The sequence below is a fragment of the Uranotaenia lowii genome, chromosome 3 (assembly GCF_029784155.1).
Source record: "Uranotaenia lowii strain MFRU-FL chromosome 3, ASM2978415v1, whole genome shotgun sequence".
Taxonomy (NCBI): domain Eukaryota; kingdom Metazoa; phylum Arthropoda; class Insecta; order Diptera; family Culicidae; genus Uranotaenia; species Uranotaenia lowii.
Window position 1 is genome coordinate 153,250,323 of NC_073693.1, and position 22,170 is coordinate 153,272,492.

Here is a 22,170-nt window from a genome sequence, read left to right on the forward strand (position 1 = left end):
ATGTACACAATATGCACTAGGAAATATAATTGGTATGCAGCGAGATTTGCTGAGCTGAAGTACCAGACAGAGTCGTGATTGTTATGCATCTGACTCATTGAGCACATTTCAGGATATGAAAGAGGATTTCCGTTTGCCGCTGGGTTTGTGGAAAGCAAACCTGGATCCGTTCTTTTTGTAATTAAGTTTTTGCTTTCAATTGCTTTATTGTATTTGGAAACCTAGACGAGCCATACTTTTGAATTAAGTTTTACTCCTAGATAGATATTATTTGGTTTTTTGCAATAAATAAACGTTACCGAACTTTTACCAATTTCGTCAATAGTTTCTGTTAGCATTTATTAATTAACTTGTCACATTCAAAAATCACTTGTTTGGCAGGAAAGCTATAAAAATAGTTTTTTTTTTCAGAAATTTACTGTATTTCATGTAGTATTCATTTCATTTTTGGCCTAGAATAACTTCTCAAGCATGGTTTACAGTTCAAGTGAAGTGCAAGCAGAATAGCGGTGAACGTAAGAAAAAAAAAAGTCCGCAACAAAAATCGGGAAAATTAAAAAAAACAAAAAGAAATAAAAAACAATCTGGAGGGGTTTTCTATCAGTTCAAAATGCATTCTTCAACCCGTGCTCATCTTCTCCATATCTAGAGAGATACTAAATAAGTTACGGTAATCGAGTTGTTCAGCAGGAAACTTTCGTTAGATCAGGGCCCCCGAGGCATGTTTGTGCGGACCGCGAGACTTTTCTCAAATTATTTTTTTTCCTGACTTCTTTTCAACACGGATTTTTAATCATCCCAAAATACTTGTCCATACCTATTTTAAAAAATATATATTTTAGTAACTTAATTAAATCTGCACTTCACTTGTTCGTAGTTGCATTTTTCATGCAATCATTCATATTGTGTTCTTTTAAAGTCATGTATGCAATATTATTTTATTCAAACCCATGAACGCGGATCGAGAGAGCAAACAATATATTCGGAGGCTACAGATGATAACAGACATTTCTAAGTCCGTTATTGAGATTATTATTCTTTCGTGTTAAGCAATGACAACGTTGTATCATACGATGTACTTGTACGGTACAACTGTGATCGATGTTTACTCTTGGGCTCGAACTCACGAACATCTGCTCAGAAAGCAACTGACGTGCCAACTGAGCTATATCACAAGCCCTAGAGAAAAGTTGATTAACAAAGACTCTGTTAACGATTTTAGATTTCTTATCGACATGACTCAGCATTAAATCCTAGAAAAATTCTTAATTTTTGACAAAATAATATACTATGCCATTCTGTGATTCAACACAAAAAGTTTGATACGAATATCTATGATGCTGTTTTCAGAAATATATCAGATCAAGCCAAACATCGATGAATTGTGTAATTTTTACTTGAAATCAAGCAGTCCTCATTCCCAAAATCATAAGATTTTCATAAATCAGCTTAGGAAAGCCTATCTCAGTGATATCTGAATTAAATTAAGAACATTCAGGAAATCTTTTAAAAAAATTCTAGAATCAAGAATGCAAACTGTAACTTTGACAGTTTTTTACACAGGGTTTTAACTAGAAAACGGTTCAAACATTCCCAGAAAGACCTTTTAAAAAATTTTGTTTCAAATGAAAAGGGAAGCAATATTATGTCTTTGTTAGTAAAAATCAATACCTATTCGCGAAAAAGTTCAAATCGATTAAAAATTTAAATTATTTAAAAATGATCAAGATTTAGTGAGCTTCAGCTACTATTATCCACCTTATATTTAAAAAACGGGTTTAATTTCCGTTGTCTTTAAATTTAAGAATTCGTTTTATTTCCCCTTATTCAGTCATGTTTTCGTTAAATAAATTTCTTTATTAAAATTTTCGCATAGCTTTGCTAACTATTAGAAAATTAATTTTTGAGTGCGGCCCGCCGAGAAGATTTCAAATTCAAAGTGGCCCGTTGCTTTAAACGGTTGCCCCTGCTTTAGATAAATTATAAATTGGCACAACAACGATTTAATGATCGATTCCAGAGTCATAAATATCTTACTCGTTAATTTTAGAAAAAAATATTAAATTTTCCAAAACAAAACTAAAAGTTGAAAGAAGACGAGACACACATTTTAAAGGATCATTCTCATCATGAGTTTTTGTTATCTGAGTATATTGAAAAATATTCATTTTTGGGGGGGAATTTCATATAAGCTCACTTCTTGTTTTATTAAGAAAACATCGAAAAAATTATTAAAAAACTAAAAACTGTTAACAGTAATAACAGCTACTCCACTATTATTAAAATTGTGCCAAAGATTTGGTTTGGCATTGACTCAATTGGATTATCCAAGAGTTTTGTTCTAGTCGACTGAAAAATTGTTAATCTTTAAGTTCCTTCGTATCTTTCATGTTTGTAGCCCAAGGACTGATCCAAACTTCTGATAATCACTTTCACACGGAAAATTATTCTTTTTCTTGAAGAACCCAACCATTTTTTTTTCTTGAGGACATGAATCATGCCATTATTTAACAGAAAGATAATTTTTACATTCATAATATCCTCTGTAAATAGGATCAGTACACTGTCTAGTAATTCTGTGTAGTTATTTTGAATTATGATTATTTGAATTATGGCTTTTCCCACTAATCAAATCCGTACCATGAGACTGTCTCCTCTCAAGTTTCAGTTCTGCTCTGCCTGGGGATGTTTTCGAAGATCATGATAAATTTGAGTATAAAGCTTACTTCAGATAGAATTGTAATTAAAACAATTGCCTTATTTCCGTTACTTTTTATTGAATTCAAGATCTTTTTTTTTATACAAATGTAGCGTTTTCTTCATACTTTTAAGAAAAATAAAGGATAAAATTATTCGTTACGGAAATCTCGAATTAGTGATAAGAATAAACTGCAAAAATGATTGTATCCCATTTACCCGAAAACTTTTGCCCAAAATAAATTTTCCTTAGAATGACAAATACCCGAAATCAAAACCCAGAATGAACCTTTTTCCAGGAAAAAATTCCCTATAATGCACCATTTACCAGAATCGACCATATCCCAGATTTTTTTTCCCCAGAATGGAACATTTCCCAGAATGGCACAAATCCCAGATTTTTTCCCCTAGTATTCTCAAAATGATTTTTTAAATGAAACTACAGGTTTGAAATTTTCCAACTAAATTTGTTTTTCAACCAATATTGTGCTTTGTTTATGGTGTGGGTACTTAAATTTTGTATAATTTGTTTATTTGTTTATTATCTTGAAATCATCTGACAAAGGTGGGTGTCTGAATGATTAAAATCTAAATCTAGGTTTACATAAATCGTTTGCTAGTTTCTTAACCGTTCACTCATGCTTTGCTCAATCCGTTGTTTGAAAGTCGCAATGGACACATTAAAATCGAATAGGGTATAAAAACGGAGGAAGCATATTTTTGCGGAACGAAGGCTGATGTCAAGCTGAGGCGACAAGCAGCGCAACACGTTCACACGACATACCTGCTCTCATTTGATCTCCATGGAAAAAGCGCAGACCTGTCAAGCTGAGCGCATTGGTAAGCGCGTCAAAGCTGATGCCAGGGTGTTTTGAAGCGCGACAAGTAGAAAATCCAATGGGAATGTTGTTTTTTCTCGGTTAAAAGCAGTGATTTCGGGTTCGTAGATTTGTGATAATAAACTAAATAATATCTGAATCGACGAGAAAATTTTCAAAAATTCTTAATTCCCGGAAAAAAAAACAAAGAATTTTGTCGGTTGAAATTTCGTCCTTTTCGCAATCCGGATCATGATCTGATGAGTTTTTAATTGCTCCCTAAAGAAAGGAGACGATTCAAGCATTATCAGATGTAGAGAAATGATAATGTGATGTGTAGTGAATTTTGAAAGCGCCATGGCGCACCAGCATGACATACCAATGCGTTGCATTGCTTTCTTATTGGAATTTATAACGCAAAGCGATGCTTGTCGCCTCAGCTTGACATCAGCCGAAGGGGGTCGTTACTGCCATAGCGCGTACTTCGTGGTTCCAATGAGAGCCAGTCTCGATTACGAAGGGTTCGTTCTAGAGCATAAATATTACAACGGGAAAGTAGCCAACAGCAGTCAATTTCATTTCTCAGGATCTTTGCCACGAACAGTGATCGACCAATGGATTGACGATCCGCCAGCGTATGGAGTCCAAGCAGAAGAGCACATCGTTGTGGATAGGGCGGTAGTTTTAATGGGTTTTCCCAAGGTATTTCACGGAGAGCATACCGCACAAATCGCCGTTGAATTGCTTCGAAACGCGCAACCCACAAAGCCTCAAACGGCTACCATACCAGATTTACAGACTCCAATATTGATCGAACCAGTCAGCAATACAAAGCTCGCAGGCAGACGGGATCGGTGAATTCTGTACTCAGGCGTATAATGAATCCCAGCATCCTGTTGGCCTTCTCTAGTACCACAGAGTAATGGGGCTTAAAAGTCATATGACTGTCCAATAAAACTCCAAGATCCTTTATTCTGATCCACACGTTGCAGTGACTCACCCAGTATTCTGTATTCATATAGGAATGGATGTTTCCTCCGACCGAATGTAATAACACAACACTTAGCAACGCTTAAAACCAGTAAATTATCAGCACACAGGTTCACAACCATGTCCAGGAAGCCTTGTAACTCGTAACAATCAGCTTAACTGTTCATGACCAAAAATATTTTTAGGTCGTCCGCGTACAGGAGAACTCCACAGCCAATTAGAAGCAAATTAATGTCATTACAGAACATTGTAAACAACAGAGGGCCCAAATTGCTGCCTTGTAGAACCCCAGTTTTTGGAATAAAATCAGGAGATTCTGCAGAACCAATTCCAACAGCTGAACGGCGATTCGTAAGATAACTTTTTATCCAAGCACAAAGTCGTTCAGAACATCCCAAACGCTGCAATTTTTTCAGGAGAATATCGTGATTCACTGAATCGAATGCAGCCGAAATATCAGTATAAATTGCATCAATTTGTTTTCCGCCATCCATTTCTGATATGCAATATGATGTAAAAACTGATATGCAGTATGATGTAATGGCAATTCTGTCATTGAGTTGGAGTACCGCAGGCAGACCGGATTCCTTTCGTTTTGAGTTGACAAATTTCCAAAATTTCAAAAACGGTTGTAACTGCGATATCTTCTTGTAGCAACGTTCAATTTCATATTAGTGAAAGGGCACCTGGAGCTAGTGAACTTTCTAAGTAATTTAGAACGTAACTGTTTCAACCGCCTTAGGCGTCCATTACTCCAGGGAGGTCGAAGAGGAGGTCGCACCAAAGTTACCGATTCGTTAAAAACATCATCCAAAATTGAGCAAAATACTCTCACGACAATATCAACGTCCGTACAATTGAGGAAATCCATCCAATCGATTTCCGAAAGGATTCGATTCATTGTGTCAAAACCTGCGCGATTGAAGTTGCGAGCTGAAGTATCGAACGTCTCATCAAAAACGAATCGATAGGGTTTGGAAAAGAGATATCAAAATTGAACGGAGAATGGTACATATCAATCTGAACAACGGCATCAATGGCCTCAGTGACCGAGCTAATTGAGATAGATTCGTCCGTAAAAACCAAATCCAGCGTTCGGTTTTGAGAATTTCGTAGAGAGTTTCTTTGATTCATTCCATTCAGTTGCATTTCATGGTCCTTTAAAAACCGTTTTGATATCCGACTCCTCATGTTGCGCGTTCGAACTTGAAAGACGTTTTGTCCTTCACGCTGATGCTTGTCGCGGGGCCGCCGCTTACGACGCACACAGAGGTAAAACATGAAAAAGGCGATCAAAACTATTTTCTGCCGATACTATGCATTTTAGACCTATAGTGTCTTCGATACAAATGAACAACATTACAAGGGCTATAAAATCAGTTTTTTGAAAAAAAAAATGATCAATCCACCTAGCAGTGAGTTAGAAAAACTAACATTTATAATATCCACTTTGGTGCTATGTTTATTGTCTGAGAAAAGTTTTTAGTTTGTACCAATTCTAGCAACTTTGCCGAATAAGTCATTGCTGTATCAATAATCGTATCAAAGTTATGACAATTTTTATAAAAATATCATCATTTTTCAGTTTTTTCAACATAACTTTTTTGCGAGTGGTTTTTCCTATCAAATATGTTCTAGAGAGTTTTGGAGACAGTAAAGTTACACCTTTTTGTTGAATATACTGTATAACAATTTTCAAGTTTAAACAAGATATCCTCAAAATACTTCACACAAATAGTCATTTTTAACTGGTTATATCTCCTGAGTTCGGACGAGTTCAGTTACATATTTTACAGTTTTGCAGAAAATTATCACCTTTCACACAACATACAATTCAAGGGGCCAATTGTTATCTTCATAGTGTACCTAAATGTCAATAGAAGAGATCCAAAAATGAAGTTTTTATACTAGAGATGTACCGAATATTCGGTCGGCCGAATATTCGGCGCCGAATACCGCAAAAAAAACCGTTAAGCCGAATATTCGGCTTACCGAATAGTTGAACTAGGTATTCGGCCGAACAGGCCGAATATTTATGTTTTCAAATATTTACAAAAACAGTCTTCTCAAATTTTTCAACTGATGTTGGATAATTTATTAAATATCCAAAAGTAATGTTGAAAAACCTTCAAAATCATCAAAAATTTATGTTTTCAGTTAAACATTTTAGATGCAATAGTAATGTTGTTCATTTGTCTCGAAGACACTATAGGTCTAAAACGCATAGTATCGGCAGAAATAGTTTTGATCGCCTTTTTCATGTTTTACCCCTGTGTGCGACGGCGGGTCGGCGGCCACCTCGGCGGCTTTGTGCCGCCTCGACCCTTCATCCTCGTTAGTTGCGGCTTTGCCGCAAAAGAATAGTATTATTTGAACCCAATTTTTGTGAAAAAATCCATTTGAATTTTTTAAATTTCAGTTTGGACAAATATATTAAATTTTCTGGGAAATTGCAATTCTGGCGAAAAAAAATCTGAGAAATGGTTCATTCTAGTAAATTTTCTTCTGGGAAAAAAAATCTGGTAAATGGTGCATTCTGGGAAAAAATTTTTTGGGGAAGTGGATTTCTGGTGATTGAAATTCTGGTGATTTTTCATTCTGGGCAATGGTTTTCGGGAAAATGGAGTACAACCGCAAAAATAGGAATTTCTACCAATGCATTACTCACCCGTGTACACAAATAAAACCCAAATGCCCATTTTCCTTTACTTTTGTGAACGTTACATTAAAATTCTGGATGAGTTTTGAACGAAAACGAAGCTTTTAAAACCACAGGGTTTGAAAAATTCGAAAATGATCCCAAATCGACTCAGTCTACTTTACACGCAGCTTGACGGCAACGCTCTATAGATGCATATTGAAATTTCTCAACATGTTTACTTCACGAAACTGTTTTACTGTCACCAAGGCTTGCTTAGCTTTGATCGACTTGGTGATAATAAAGAAGCTTGGCCCCTTTTCGTTGAACTACCGGTTCATAGTTGGTCCTCGGAAATACGGACATCCATTTTAAAAGACTTTTGAAGTGATCGTTGCACGTCTTGGGGTTACGGCTGCACCCCTGCAACACAGTAGGATTACACATTGTAATTCACTATCGAATTTCGCTTTACGAAAGTGGAAAGATGTCTGTTCTGAGGTAATATAGAGTTCCTTTTAAAGGAACAGCTAGGAAACAAGCTTTGAACGCCTTCACGTACAAATTTATTTACACTTTCAAAGGTGCCTCTTCACTAAGATTAGCAAAGATGATTCAAAATTATCCAAATCAATGCATACAAAATTCGTTGATTATTATTCTCAAGCCATATTCTTACTCGTGTAACTGTTTTTATAGTTTGCTTTTCACCAAAAAGTTCATAGCATAGGCAAAACAAATTTCAAAGAAAATCTATCTTCTTAAACTTATCGAGCAACATGTACTTAAATTGAATGAGTATTACAAATATCATGCTAAGCAATGATTACAAGCAATTTGAATTCAGAATAAGGAGCCGGCTAAAGGGTTCGTCCATATTAACAGTTCAAATGTTTTTGCAATAATTGCGTTACTTTCCAATAACTCCTGTTATTCAAGTAGGAATAAATAAATAAGAACTATAATAAACTCCTCCTCGTCCTACATGAGAAAATAAACATGCAAAAAAAAATGATGCTGATCGAGGCGAAAATTCACTCGCAAGGGTTTTATGGCATGGTCAATCGATCTCTGATTTCAATGTTGGCATCGAATGACAGAAAAAGGGGTCGTCCATATTAACAGTTTAATATTTCGCAATAACTGAGTGATTATTGAGATTGGATTGGATTGAGGTCAACATTCATACATAGGATCGTCATTTGTATTAATATTTTATGCAATTTGTCGTGAAAATGTATCGCCATTATCAATCAAACACTAACTTTTTATCACACATTTTATTAAATATTGAAAGCGAAACGGAGTTCGTATGGGATACATTGACATGATTTTACAACACCTTCGGTATATTACATCTGCACCACATTTTTTATATTTTTTGCAAAATTTCTGATTGAAAGTATATCGAAAAATCAAGTTTGATATGATTTTATTCTAGTGAAGTTATGATACATATAAGGTTTTATATAAATAGATTGGAAGTAACAAAAGTCTATCGAAAATCAAGAAGAAGAATGGAAATGGAAAATTATGCTGCTATAAAAAAAATCTCTTCCTATCGGATAACTTCAGTATGAGATGGTTTTCTGTCGCCGAATTTTATTTTATTTATTTTATTTATTTTTTTTTGTTTCGATTATAGTCGTTTTACCATCTTTATGGCATTCGCGACTTTATCAACGTTGCAGTTGGCGGAAAGTTATTGAAAAACTTGTCCGGTACAACTGTGTTCGATGTTTACTCTTGGGCTCGAACTCGTGGACATCGGCTCAGGAGACAACAGACTTGCCAACTGAGCTATATCACAAGCCCTATCTAATTTTATACATGAGGTCGACATAGCGGGAAGAAGCATTTTTTTCTTGTCGTCCCATTGGTTTCATATTTCGTAATTTGCAGTCTCCACTGAACAAATCTTTTCTAAATCAACGCATTATAAACCTACAATTTCTCTTTATTACAAACCGATTTAAACCGAGCCTGAGTCTTTAATCGAAACACGCCACCAAACAAAAACGCTTGAGATCTGTCTTCTTCCGGTTCAGTAATCACACCGCGGAAAAATTCAACTAGAGCAAAATGTAAAAAAAAACAACGCTTGAACAGGAAAATTATACCGTAGATGGTGCACAGATAACCTTGACACGATAGGAAAAGACTATTTCTGAAACAGAACTCTTTTTTTTCTTCATCTCGTCCATCCGGCCTGAAACAAGAAGAACGTGTATGTTGTGTACCATGGTACTGTAAAGTTGTAGAAAAAAGTAAGAAACGTGGAAAAGCGGAAACCCCTTTCCGTTTATTTTGTTGATGTGGATTATGCTCATATCGCAAACTTGGCACATCTCGAGACTCGTTGACGGTATCTGCACCATATCGAACCTAGCCGGTGTGGAAACTGTGCTCTGCTCATGCAAATTGTATCGCAATCGCCGGTATGGCTGCGATAAGTTTTGAGCACCTCTTCTTTACGTAGGTATATGCTAATAAATGTAGTCGAGGGAAGAGGTAAGGCAGCAGCCATAAACATAATTTGACTTCTAGTGGTTGGCCAAAAAAGTTTTTATCCCTCGGTAAACTGCATTGTGAAGGACTTTTCCGTTATCAAATATTATGCAATGTAAATTGAAAACACAAACTGAATTGGTCAAATAAATTGTGGAATATTATTGTCAGTATAGGTAAGTAGTAGAAACTTCTTGTCACAGTCGATATCTTTAATCTGGCTTAAATTTTACGTCAAATAATCGTTGTTATGGGTTTTAATTATTTAAAAAATGAACTAGCTATGTTTTGAAAAAAAGAAGGGTTTCCAACTCACCTGGGTATGCCGATGAAGTAGCTGACGACCCGCTTGATGTCCTCGGGTTTGACCCGCTCCCGCTTGGTGGTGGCCGGGAAGCAGATGATGGGACCACCCCGATTGTCCCGGCCACCGGACAGCAGCGCAAACCGTTCTTGCAGCAGCGGCAGGATGTCCAACGCCCGTACGCCGTCCATGGCCACTGCTGCTCGGCTTTCGGGGCCACGTGGACGAACCGGCTGTTGTATCGTAGTAGCTATTCTGCCTGTTCAACTGTTTTTGTTTGTTTGTTATGAAACTAGGATTATCCACGTGAGAAGGATTTGCACCACCCACGAGAAATTTTCCGCGCACTAGGGCGCTCACTGTGCTATTGGTGGTCTTAAGTTTTCCCGTATTTTTATGGTATTATTTTTTTCTTGTTAACTGAAGATTGAACTTTTGTTTTTTTTCGAAACTACACCAGAAAAACTTTTTACATTTTTTCTCTTATAAGTCACTGCGGATAGAAATTAGAAAGCTATTTTAGCAAACCACACAATTCACTTCTTCAGTTGCTTTTTTTTCATTAATTTTTCACAAAAAAAATGATTTCATTTGAGCACTTCCTGTACTTCTACTTCTGATTTTGATCAAAACATCCTTATGAGTATGCGTAATGTCCATATTGCATAACTGTGATTTAGTGGAATGATAACTAAAATATGAATTCTGAGATGATGGATATTTCTTTAATTTACGACTGGGTCCTCTTCTTTGTTTTTTGACTTTTCAGTTTGATATTAAAATGGACAAAGTGAACAAAAATATAGCCATTACAACAAACAGTCCAGAGTAGGTTCTGCACAATTAATAATTTAAAGTGAATGCAGTTTGTACTCAGTGTAAGCGACGCTTCTTGACCTAAGATCGAGAGGGCGTCCTTAAAGCGCAATGGCTTACTAAGGGATGGTCGACTACGACCACCAAAAAAAGTTACTCGCGCGTCTTTTTTGCATTGTCTGGGCATTGGGTTTGAGGAAAAACCTCAGAAGAAGGGCGGTGGGAAAAGTTTTCCTGAAAGCTGGCAAGACATGGGCCAGCTCTCTATCCCTGGAACCTTTTTATAAGTCGGATGTTGCTAAAGAGTCGTAGCTATTTAGAGTTGTAACAGAAGTAGAAAATCGCCGTGGTTTGGAATTGTCGCCGTAGTACATTGCGAGTTGAAAATCGATAGTCTTCGTAATAGTATCGGAAGTCGACGGAAGTGTGGTGATTCAAAACTAACCCCTGTTGACTGAAGAGGCCTATGTTTGGACTCCCGGAAGACGTAGTTGGCAATTCGTTGGTAAGTCGTTGTACTTTATTGATTCCTTTGAGATCTTTGGGATTGCATTGATTTTCAAAGAGCCGACCTACATATATTCCCAACGATATTGCCAGTTTGCTTCTTCCCTCTGTAGAGCGCGAAAACAAATTGCCCCCTCCCCCCCCCCCCCCCCCCCCTGGGGTAAGAGTCCGGGCAAAGTATCTTGGCTGCTAGGCACATCTACATTTGCAGATGGCGCAAAAGTGCTGGTAGTAATATTCGCGACTATTGAAATTAAAGAGGTAACATATCCACTACGTAATAAGTTATTAAAATATCAGTTTTTCATCATCGATCAAAATGGTCATCCCATCCGAAAGCTTTTATGCACAGACGAGACCACCAAGTACAGTACAGTACGATGCATTATTTCCTTTGAAGAAGGCCAAGACATAAGGCCGAAACGTACACGTAATGTAAACAGTATTGTTACAATTTTAATAAACTGAAAAACCAAAACACAAAGAGGTGATGCATCGAAATCCCAGAAGTGCTTGTCAGCATCTTCTGTCATCCATCATTGGCTGTTTAGTTTTTGAGGCTTAAGGTCGTTAGGCTCTAATTCGTTATACCGGAATCAGATCGAAGTTTATCAGGACGAAGGTTTTCAAGCCAAGGGTAGACGTAGGCTGTTCGTCTGTAGACCGCCATATCGTCATGACTGCTTTGCTTTGCAAAGGAGTTGGAGACTGACGCAAATTGCGATTGACGTAGGATAACGTTGGTAAACTTGACTAAGCTCAAAGAGTCCGAAGCTATGAAATGAACTACGCAAAACAATCAGCGTAGCCGAGGGGACCACAACGTGAAGATGATCTTGGGCGGTCAGGATGATATTTAATTTAAATATGAACTTCTTGTCGAGTGTTGCATAAGTAGCGCATATGCGTGAATTAGACACCCTCTACCGAAGTATTGCCTTAGGGCAGGTACCGGTTTGGGAAATAGTCTGAGGCCCCAGGTGGGCATATGTATATTTATTTATTTATTATTAAATCAACAGATCATATATTGATCCAAATGATATTTAAAAATTAAGAGACTAACTACAAATACAAATCTACACTGAACTTAGAACACTAAGAATTCTTCTTCGGAATACAACCTTCGAAACGTCAAAATCAAAATGTTCTGAGAAGCAGTTAAAAGTCTTGATGACGCAAATTATTGCAGAGTTGGCCCCGTAATTGTTTAGTCTAACAGGAACGAAGAGCTGAAGATCCCGATTACTCAAACCACAAGATCGGACGCTAAGTGGAAGAACTTCCAAAAGTGCGGGAGAGTCGATTCTTGATGAAAGCAGATCAGCGACGAAAGAAGCACGAGTGGCGGTCCTGCGGGCTTGCAGCGTGTCGATGTCGATCAGGCGGCAGCGGCTTTCGTAGCTGGGAAGTCGAAAAGGGTCTTGCCAGTTTAAGTGTCGAAGGGCATAACCCAAAAAACGTCGTTGGATGGCTTCGATGTGATCAGAATCGTCTTGATAATATGGGCACCAAACCGCAGAAGCATATTCGAGGATCGATCGAACCAGACTGCAGTAAAGACTCTTCAGGCAGTAGATGTCCTTCAAGTCCTTCGTCATGCGGAAAAGAAGACCCAGGCTTCTGGAGGCTTTGTCAACGATATAGTTTGTGTGATTCTTAAAATCCACCCGCGCGTCGAGGATCCCACCAAGATCTTTCACGTGTTTAGATCGAGAGATGGCAGCGTTTCCAAGGAAATAAACGGCTGAGAACGGGTGTCGTTTGCGGGAAAATGATATTACTACACATTTATCACGGTTTAAAGGAAGGCGATTGGCATCACACCAGGAGGCAAAGAGGTTAAACTGGTTCTGCAGGAAGTTCACATCCTCGGAGCCATTGATAGAGTAGTACAGTTTCAAGTCGTCGGCATACGCCAATTTTGGTCCATCGAGGAGTTGCAGCACGTCATTGAAGTAGATTAGGAATACTAACGGCCCTAAATGACTTCCCTGAGGCACGCCTGAAGCTGAGAACTGCCTGGAAAAAACAGTTACCCGTACGAACTGTCAATTTACGTCCAGTAAGGTAACTGCGGAACCAGGCAATGAGAGATCCACAAAATAAACGCGCGAGCTTTCCGATGACAATATCAAGGTTCACCTTGTCGAATGCGACAGACAGATCGGTATAGATGGCATCAGTTTGGGATTTCTTTGCAAAACTTTTATGCACATACGAGGTAAAGGTTAGTAAGTTAGTTGTAGTTGAGCCTTGAGGCATAAATCCATGCTGGTCGTAGGAGAGGTTGTGCTTGCAGAACATGAAAATGGTATCAAAAACCACCAATTCGAAAAGTTTGGCTATAGCACACAGAGCTGAAATTCCTCGGTTATTATTAACATCTTTCCTATCTCCCTTTTTATGAACCGGGAACATGTAAGCTTCTTTCCACAGTGAGGGGAAGGTGGCCTGGTCAAGCGAAGCTTGGAAGATAAGCCTGATAGGAGTCAGCGAATGAGTATATAACGAGTTGACCCATTGTTCCCATGTAGACACGGAACTCGACATGCATTGGGACCAATTCGTAAAATTCCTTCTTCGATTTTACCACCTGGGTAACCAAAAAAAAAGACCGCCAGATCGTAGGTTGTCAGGCTATTAAACCGCAGGACGTCAACCAAAAGGTCGTCATATCGTAGGCTGCTAGGCTATAGATTGTCAAGCCGCATTCCGTTAAGACTCAAGGCCGTAGATTTTTATGCCCCAGGTCATCAGGCCGTAATCCTATGGACTTGTCAGATTGTCAGATCATATGTCGGCCGGTTGAAGGTTTTTTGCCAGCGTTTTTAAAATAGAGGATTCAGTAGTAGGACCTCATGGCGTGGGTCATTAGACTGAGTCGATTTGGGGTCATTTTTGAATTTCTCAAACCCTGGGGTCTTAAAAGCTTTGTTTTGGTCCAAAACTCATCCATGATTTTTTGCAGAATTTTTGAGTAACGTTTACATGAGTAAATTTCAACTTTTTGGTTTGTATGGGAAAATTGAATATTTTGTACTAAAAAATCAACATCATTTTTGTTTCTTCTGTGGAACCGAGCCTGCTAATGGTTTTTGTGCCAATTTATAAATTTCTTACAGGAAATTTTCCGCTGAACAACTTTGTTGAATATCGTAACTTCGTATCTTTTTAGACAAAAAAGTTATTAGCTGTTTAACAGATGTATGTCTTTTTGGATTGATAAACCATGAATTCAATTGACGTAGGTCATCAGGGTCATAGGTTATAAGATCGTAGATCCTCAGGACCTGAGTTTTCATGCCATAAGGTCGTGGATCGCCACTATAGAGTTTGAAGTCACAGGTCCAGTCACCGAATTCCAGCCCACTAACCGTCAGGCCGTTGATTGTCTGACCGTCCAAAAGTCGTCATATAGTTTACCATCAGGCCGTAATCAAGTCGTAAAACGCGAGTTACAAAGTAACCGTAGCTTCGTCTGTTGTCCGGCCGTAAGCCGTCGAGCCTTAGATCATAAGATCGTAGGTCGCTTCATGCCATAAATTCTTGGGTCACATAACATTCTGTGGAAGCTGGTTTTCCATTTTAAGAGATTTTATAATCTGAGACAATGAAATGGGATATTTAGCTTCTATTAAAGTTATAAGTCAGGAAGTGTACCACAATCTCGAAAGAGAAGATGTTGCAAATCCGACCGACTGTAATCGGAGAGTTGCTGCGTAGCGCCAACCGAAATTTTAGGCGACTGTATCTGCGAATGCGAATAGTTCGTTAGACCATACAAATTTCAGTCCGTTGAATGTAAGCCGCAATCCATCAAGCCGTAAATATCAGGATGTCGTCAGGATGTACATCATCAGGCCGTGGGTCGTTAGCCAGTAGGAGGTCAGGCCGTGATCATTTGGACGTTGGTTGACTGACCGTCAAGCCATAGATTGTCTAGATCTTTACCATCAGGCCGTAGGTAATCAGACCGTATGACGAGATTCCCTAGCTTCAGGCTGTATGTCGTCTGTCGTCAGGCAGTAAACAAAAATTCTTCTTCAGAATTAAATAAGTCCCCTGTGAAACGAAGTTTTTTTCCAGGCACTTCTTTGATGTTCAATTGTTCCAATGTTTGGCATAACGTTCTTCAAGGTTCCTTGAAACCCGACCAAATCTTTAGTGGAAAACATAAATGGTACTAAAAATCGTTATAGTTATTGAGATACCACTCGTATCTTTAGGACGGTCATGCGAATATGGACACTACATACATAACTCAATAAGGATGTAATCAATGAACCATATTGACACATCTACAAGCAGAAGCTTATCACTGTTCCAGGTTTGGTTTCACCCGTATTAATTTACACTGGTCATCGAAAAGGTGAATCCGAGCGACCGTTTCGCTCGTCAAATATTATTGTTTTGACTGGAAATCTAAGCCCCCCATGGATATAAATGTTCAGCGATTCGATTCAGTATGAATTCGATGCTATTTCCCCAGAGATTTTTGCTTCCTTTTTTGCCTTCCAATCACACATTCTTCGATAGCTGCAAATATTTGGAAATGGAGCACACAAAATAACCCTCTTGCATGGCAGCTTTTTTGTCGTTGTTGTTGCTGAACTGAATACTGTTGTTGCTGTTGATGATTCTTCTTCGGGCAAACAACACAAACACAAATAAACCCAACACAGCAGCAGCGCACCCCCTAAAAATCAATCCTCGACTTTTCAACCTGGAGCAGTAGTAGCATGCAGTATTCCATTAGGTACAACCGTACGAAAAAAAAAACACTTGAGAAGGTAGCCGACAATAATTCGCGTTATGATTATTCACTTTTCCCTTATTTTCACTCGGCACTGGGCTAGAAAATTTCCTCCTACCTTCATCCGATTGGAAAACTTTCCACTCAAGTTGGCCCGAATTTATCACTGCTTTTGGGATTTTCTAGAATTTGCACAGCCTTTAAACTTTTCTATTTTTCTTTAGACTTCTTGCAAAGCGGCACGGTAGAAAATTTTACACTTTTCCCCTCCACCGATTCCACTTGTTTTAGCGAAAAATTAAAGAAAAATCTGATTGCGGTATCGGAAAGACCGAGAAAACTGAAACCCCCTTCACGTTATAGAGGTGCTACTGGTGCTTTTGCCGGCAGGGCACCTTGTTAGTTTTTCCGTTTCTAACACAACTTGCTACTCTCTTCTCGCCAAAGCCAAATTTCCCGTATTGCCCCGAGCGAGCAAGGAAGAAAAGTTACTGGAGCGCTTCCAACACCCGTGTCTCGTCACGTTCCGATTCTTCTTCGAACCTTCCATCCGTCCGTCGTCGTCATCGTCGTCTGTTGTCGTTCGTTTCCCGGCAGCTCCGTTTCAGCCAAAAACCCATTCACAACACTTACTCTACTGCTACTGACTGAGCGAAAAGTACCTTCATATTAGGTAGCGAGCTAGTTCGGCTGTGAATCCTCTAGCTGTTTCGTAGTTTCGTCCGATTTTTTCCCGTACTTCTTTTTGCGCAAAGAGTGGGGCCGTCCATTGGTTACGCGTCTAAAACGAAACGGCTCGTTTACATGCTTTCGAATGCTGCGTGCTCTACCTTAATTGGGGGGAAAATTAACGCTTACAAATAGGTACACATCAAAGAGTAAAGTATGAAATTAGAAAAAAAACTTTAAAAAAACACTCGTTCACCGAACCACCAAAGTCCAATTTCAATCGATCTGTGTATACGACTCGGATGAATTTGCGCCAGGTGTAACACTAATCGAAAACGGTAGACGCACTACAAGACTTCTGGGAGAAATTTAGATAGATAATGCTCTCATTATCGATTGTGCACTTAGTGGTTCAATCGGTTAAGCAGTTCGATAACGTAGGACGTAGCTTCTAGCCCGAATTGTTTTGATATGTTGGCACTGCCACAATGTTTTTTCTGAAAATGGGAACAATTTTTGGTTCAAAAGAAAATGAAATCATGAACTGTTTAACACTTTAATATTAAAGAGATTTTAAAAAAAATCTCTATCAATAAGCATGGACAAGTGGGGTATTTGAGACCATCAAGAAGCATGGTTTTGTACATTTTAGAGATGTACCAAATATTCGGTGCCAAATACCACCAAAAACCGTTAAGCCGAATATTCGGCTAACCAAACAATTGAGCTAGGTATTCGGCCGAATCGGCCGAATATTTCTTTTTTAAATTTAAACAAAAACAGACTTGTCAAATTTTTCAACTGATGTTGGATAATTTATAAAATATCCAAAAGTAATGTTGAAAAAGCTTTAAAATACCCAAAAACTTATGATTTAAGTAAAACATTTTAGGTGTACCCGTGTATTTTTCACTGTAGATAGCTTTATATATCGATTATACTTCTTGATACCTTCCTCGTAGCGGACCTCGAAGGAAGAGGGTTAACTACTGTCGGGGGATACCCACAGGTAGAGAGGCTTCGATGCCGGGCGAGCCTCTCGAGTCGGAGTAGGATGTCGTCACCGTCGGAAAACATCCGAGTCGTAGCGTTCGAAGTCCCGAACGTGTGCCGTGACAGGCGCGAGTTCAGGACAAGCTGCTCTCGATCTGGCACACAACGGGCAGAAAAATCCGCGGGCCAAAAATCCTAGGGTTGCCAGCCAAGGGGGATAAAGAAGATCGGACAACGGTCGGAGTAGACTGATCCCATCGACGGGGGGCTGTCGAGTAGAGTGCGTCCGACCCCACGGTTTGAAGCTACAAAGATAAGGCAACACCGTCTGCGTAGCGGATGCCGTGGGTGCGCCGCGTTCGTGCGTAGGATGCTCCACCTTCGGGGAATATTCGAGTTGGGCGGTTTCCAACGACAGAAGCTGCGGGGATGAGACTGTACCTTCTTCGCAGTGGAAATCGTTGGGAAAGGATTATTCCACGATCGGGGAATACCCACGGGTAGAGTGGCTCTCGACGCCGGGCGAGCCATTCGAGTCGGAGTAGGATGACGTCTTCGTCGGGAATCATCCGAGTCGTTGCGTTAAGTCCCGCGCGTGTGCCGTGACAGGCGCGAATCTAGGATAAGCTGCTCTCGATTTGGCACACGACGGGCAAGGTGTGCGAACCTCGAAACCAGGAGATTAGAGGTCGGGCTTCGAGTCGTTAGAGGTCAGGCCTCGAACCTCCAGGCGGAGAGGTTTGTGTGGTCAACCCCGAGTCTTTACGAAAGAGGGTCGGGTCTCGAGTCGTAAGAGGAAGGACCAGGCTCTGTATCAACAAGAGGAGGGGTACAAGTCATCACCTCGAGTCGTTACGAGGAGAGGTCAGATCTCAAGTCGTTGAGGAGAGATCGGGCCTTGAATCGTGTAGAGGAGAGGTAAACTTCGAGTCGATGCGAGGAGGGGTCGGATCTCGAGTCGTTAGAGGAGAAGTTTGTGTGGGAATCTCGAGTCATTGCGAGGAGATGTCGGTTCTCAAGTCGTTAGAGGAGAGTTCGGGCGTCGAGTCGTAAGGTTGAGAGGTTTTGCTGAAAGTGGTCTCGTTAATGAGTATTGCATTGGAGCGCACTAGCGCGAATATGATGAGTAAAGTTAAGGAAGTCAGTCACCAGCTGAATAGCAACAAGTCGGCTTAGAAGGATCCGAACTTATCAAAATGGGCCCGGACAAGTTGGCCGATTGCCTATACCGGTTGTTGGTCCGGATCTGGGACACAGAGCAGCTCTCGAAGGAGTGGAAGGAGGAAGTAATATGCCCTACCTTTAAGTAGGGCGACAAATTTGACTGTGAGAGAAGTACCGAGCGATCATTGTCCTAAATGCCGCCTTCAAAATGTTGTCCCGAATCCAACTCCGCCGCCTACAAGCAAACAGGCTCATGGAAAGTCATCAGGCCGGCTTCATGGAGGGATGGCCTACGACGGACCAGATCTTTACATTACGGCAAATCCTCAAAAAATGCTGACCGATCGGTTGTGACGAGCTATAGAAAGTCATGGACGAGAACGGCTTTCCCGGGAAGCTGACCAGACTGATTTAGGCAACGACGGATCGAACACAGTGCTGTGTTCGGATTTCGGGTGAATTGTTAAGTTCATTCGAATCGCACAGGGGGCTTCGACAAGGCGATGGTCTGTCCTCCATGATGTTCAACGTAAAACTAGAAGGTGTCATTCGACGAGCAATTTTCAACAGATCCAGTAAACTTATCTGCTTTGCCGACGGGATTGACATAGTCGAGAGATCATATGCGGCGGTTGAGGGCATCTACTACAAACTGAAACGCGCAACAGAAGGACTGAGTTGATGATTAATTAATACGTCCAAGACGAAATATAAGATTGCCTGCGGAACCTAGACCGGCTGAACCCGCTTGTCCAGTAATAACAAGGTCACGATCGACGGCGACGAGCTGGAGATTGTCGAAGACTTTGCCTATCTCAGCTCACTGGTGACCGCAGACTAAGACACCAGCCGTGAAATCCGGAGGTGAATGATCAGCGGAAGTCGTACCTACTATGAACTCCACAAGCAAATGCGGTCCAAAAGACTTAGCCCTCGCACGCAGTGTAACCTGTATATGACGCTCATTAGACCGGTTGTTCTCTACGGGCACGCGACATGGATATTGCTCGAGGAGGACCTGCGTACACTCGGAGTATTCGAGCGACGAGTGTTAAGAACCATCTTTGGCGGCGCGACTCTACGGCAAACTTAGTATCCAGAAGGTGGTGAAGGCTGGCCGGATAAGCTGGGCAGGATTATGTTCAAAAGTCTGAGATTCTATTTTTTCGGACCCATTCAAAATTATCGATATACATAAAAATGGATTTGTGTGAAACTTGGCAGACGGGGATATTGGAGGCCGGGAAAGGTTCCTATTATGGTTTGAGACCCCTCTCTCTCACAGGAAGCCGGGAGGGGGCCTCCCAAACAAAAGAATTTTTTTTGCATAACTCGAGAACCGTCCAAGTAAATGGTACCAAAATTTGCGTGAGAGTGTATTTGAATACGAGTAAAGTTTCTATTAAGGTTTGATTTCCCTTATTTCTTCCAGTGCACACAGGGGAAAACGATGTAAAAAGGTGATCAAAATTGTTTACGCCGAAACGGAGCGTTTTAGACCCATAGTGTCTTCAGGACATTTTACCTGCATTCAAAGCACTTTAAAATGAGCTTTTGATAAAAATGATTAAACCACCTAGCAGTGAGATAGAAAAATTATTTTTTGTATTTTTCATTTTAGAGCACTTATGTCTTTGGCAAGTTTTTAGATTGTAAAAAGTGTAGCAATTTTGTTGAAGACGTCAACATCGTAGAAGCTAACCGGAAAAAGTTAGAAGGGTTCAAAATAAAAAAATATTTTTTTATCAAAATTTTCAGTATTTTAACGATATCTTTCCAGGCCGAGCTTATTCGAGCAAGATATGTTTGAAAGAGTTTTGAGTCACTTAAAATCGAACAGTTTTGTGGAACACACTTAATAAAAATATTCAGACTGAAACAAATTAGATTGGAAAAACTAAGAAAAAATAGCTGTTTTCGAACACCTGTATCTTTCTAGTTCGGTTGAGTTCGGTTCATTTTTTAGTTGCATTAGAATCAGGCAGGTTTCAACGTTGTAAAATCATAGAGTTTACAATGTTATGTTGTTTGTTTTGTAGCTTTATAAATGATTAAAGTTAGCTATTTTCAAGGAATCTAGAGGAATTTTTTTTTTTGCATTTAAAATTAGCTAACCGAAAAACAAATTCATCAAGTATATTGTATTGTAAGCGTAAAGGTAGATGATAAGGTTCGTCAATGGAGGCTTAAAAACGTCATACGCGTACGAGATAATGATTTGGCTAAAGTTTCACCAAAATAAAAAAGGGTGCTGATTATCAGTTTAAATAAACTTGGAATTTGTCCTCTAGATTCCTTGAAAATAGCTAACTTTAATCATTTATAAAGCTACAAAATAAACAACATAACATTGTAAACTCTATGTTTTTACAACGTTGAAACCTGCCTGATTCTAATGCAACCAAAAAATGAACCGAACTCAACCGAACTAGAAAGATACAGGTGTTCGAAAACAGCTATTTTTTCTTAGTTTTTCCAATCTAACTCGTTTCAGTCTGAATATTTTTATTAAGTGTGTTCCACAAAACTGTTCGATTTTAAATGACTCAAAACTCTTTCAAACATATCTTGCTCGAATAAGCTCGGCCTGGAAAGATATCGTTAAAATACTGAAAATTTTGATGAAAAAATATTTTTTTATTTTGAACCCTTCTAACTTTTTTCGGTTAGCTTCTACGATGTTGACGTCTTCAACAAAATTGCTACACTTTTTACAATCTAAAAACTTGCCAAAGACATAAATGCTCTAAAATGAAAAATACAAAAAATAATTTTTCTATCTCACTGCTAGGTGGTTGATTCATTATTATCAAAAGCTCATTTTAAAGTGCTTTGAATGCAGGTAAAATGTCCTGAAGACACTATGGGTCTAAAACGCTCCGTTTCGGCGTAAACAATTTTGATCACCTTTTTACATCGTTTTCCCCTGTGTGCAGTGGAGAGATAGAAGAGGGGAGGGCTTGCATATATTTTTTTGTTCAAAACTCGATAACTTATATAACATATGGTGATACGCATATGTTGCACTTGTACACAAAATTTGGCATGGAAGGGTATTTTGATATGAGGAATGTTTTTATGATGGTTTGGTACACCTCCTTCATTTCAGTGGAAAAATAGAAAGGGGGGAGGGGTCTCCTTTTTTTTTTGTGCAACCCGAACACTTATCGATTGAATGGAACCAAATTTGACATATACGGAAAATGTTTTAAGATTATTATACACCCCCTTCATTTCAGTGGGGAGATAGGAAAGGTGGTGGAGGTCTCCAATGAAAATTTTGGCACAACACGAGAACCAATCAAGCAAA

The 22,170-nt window shown here is 39.4% G+C and overlaps 1 protein-coding gene across 2 annotated transcripts in view; it reads right to left on the reverse strand.

The window, feature by feature from the left end:
- LOC129757320 (triple functional domain protein) overlaps window positions 1-22,170 on the reverse strand; it is a 233,912-nt gene that overhangs the window by 194,431 nt on the left and 17,311 nt on the right. Inside the window, exons 1-2 of one of the 2 annotated variants that reach the window (XM_055754505.1) lie at window positions 16,153-16,404; window positions 9,968-10,448 (exon numbers count right to left, since the gene is read on the reverse strand). In XM_055754505.1, the coding sequence (XP_055610480.1) occupies window positions 9,968-10,146 (179 nt within the window). In that variant the 5' untranslated portion in view covers window positions 10,147-10,448; window positions 16,153-16,404. Of the gene's footprint in view, window positions 1-9,967; window positions 10,449-16,152; window positions 16,405-22,170 lie in introns of those variants that run through there. The other variant, XM_055754504.1, reaches the window with a different exon arrangement.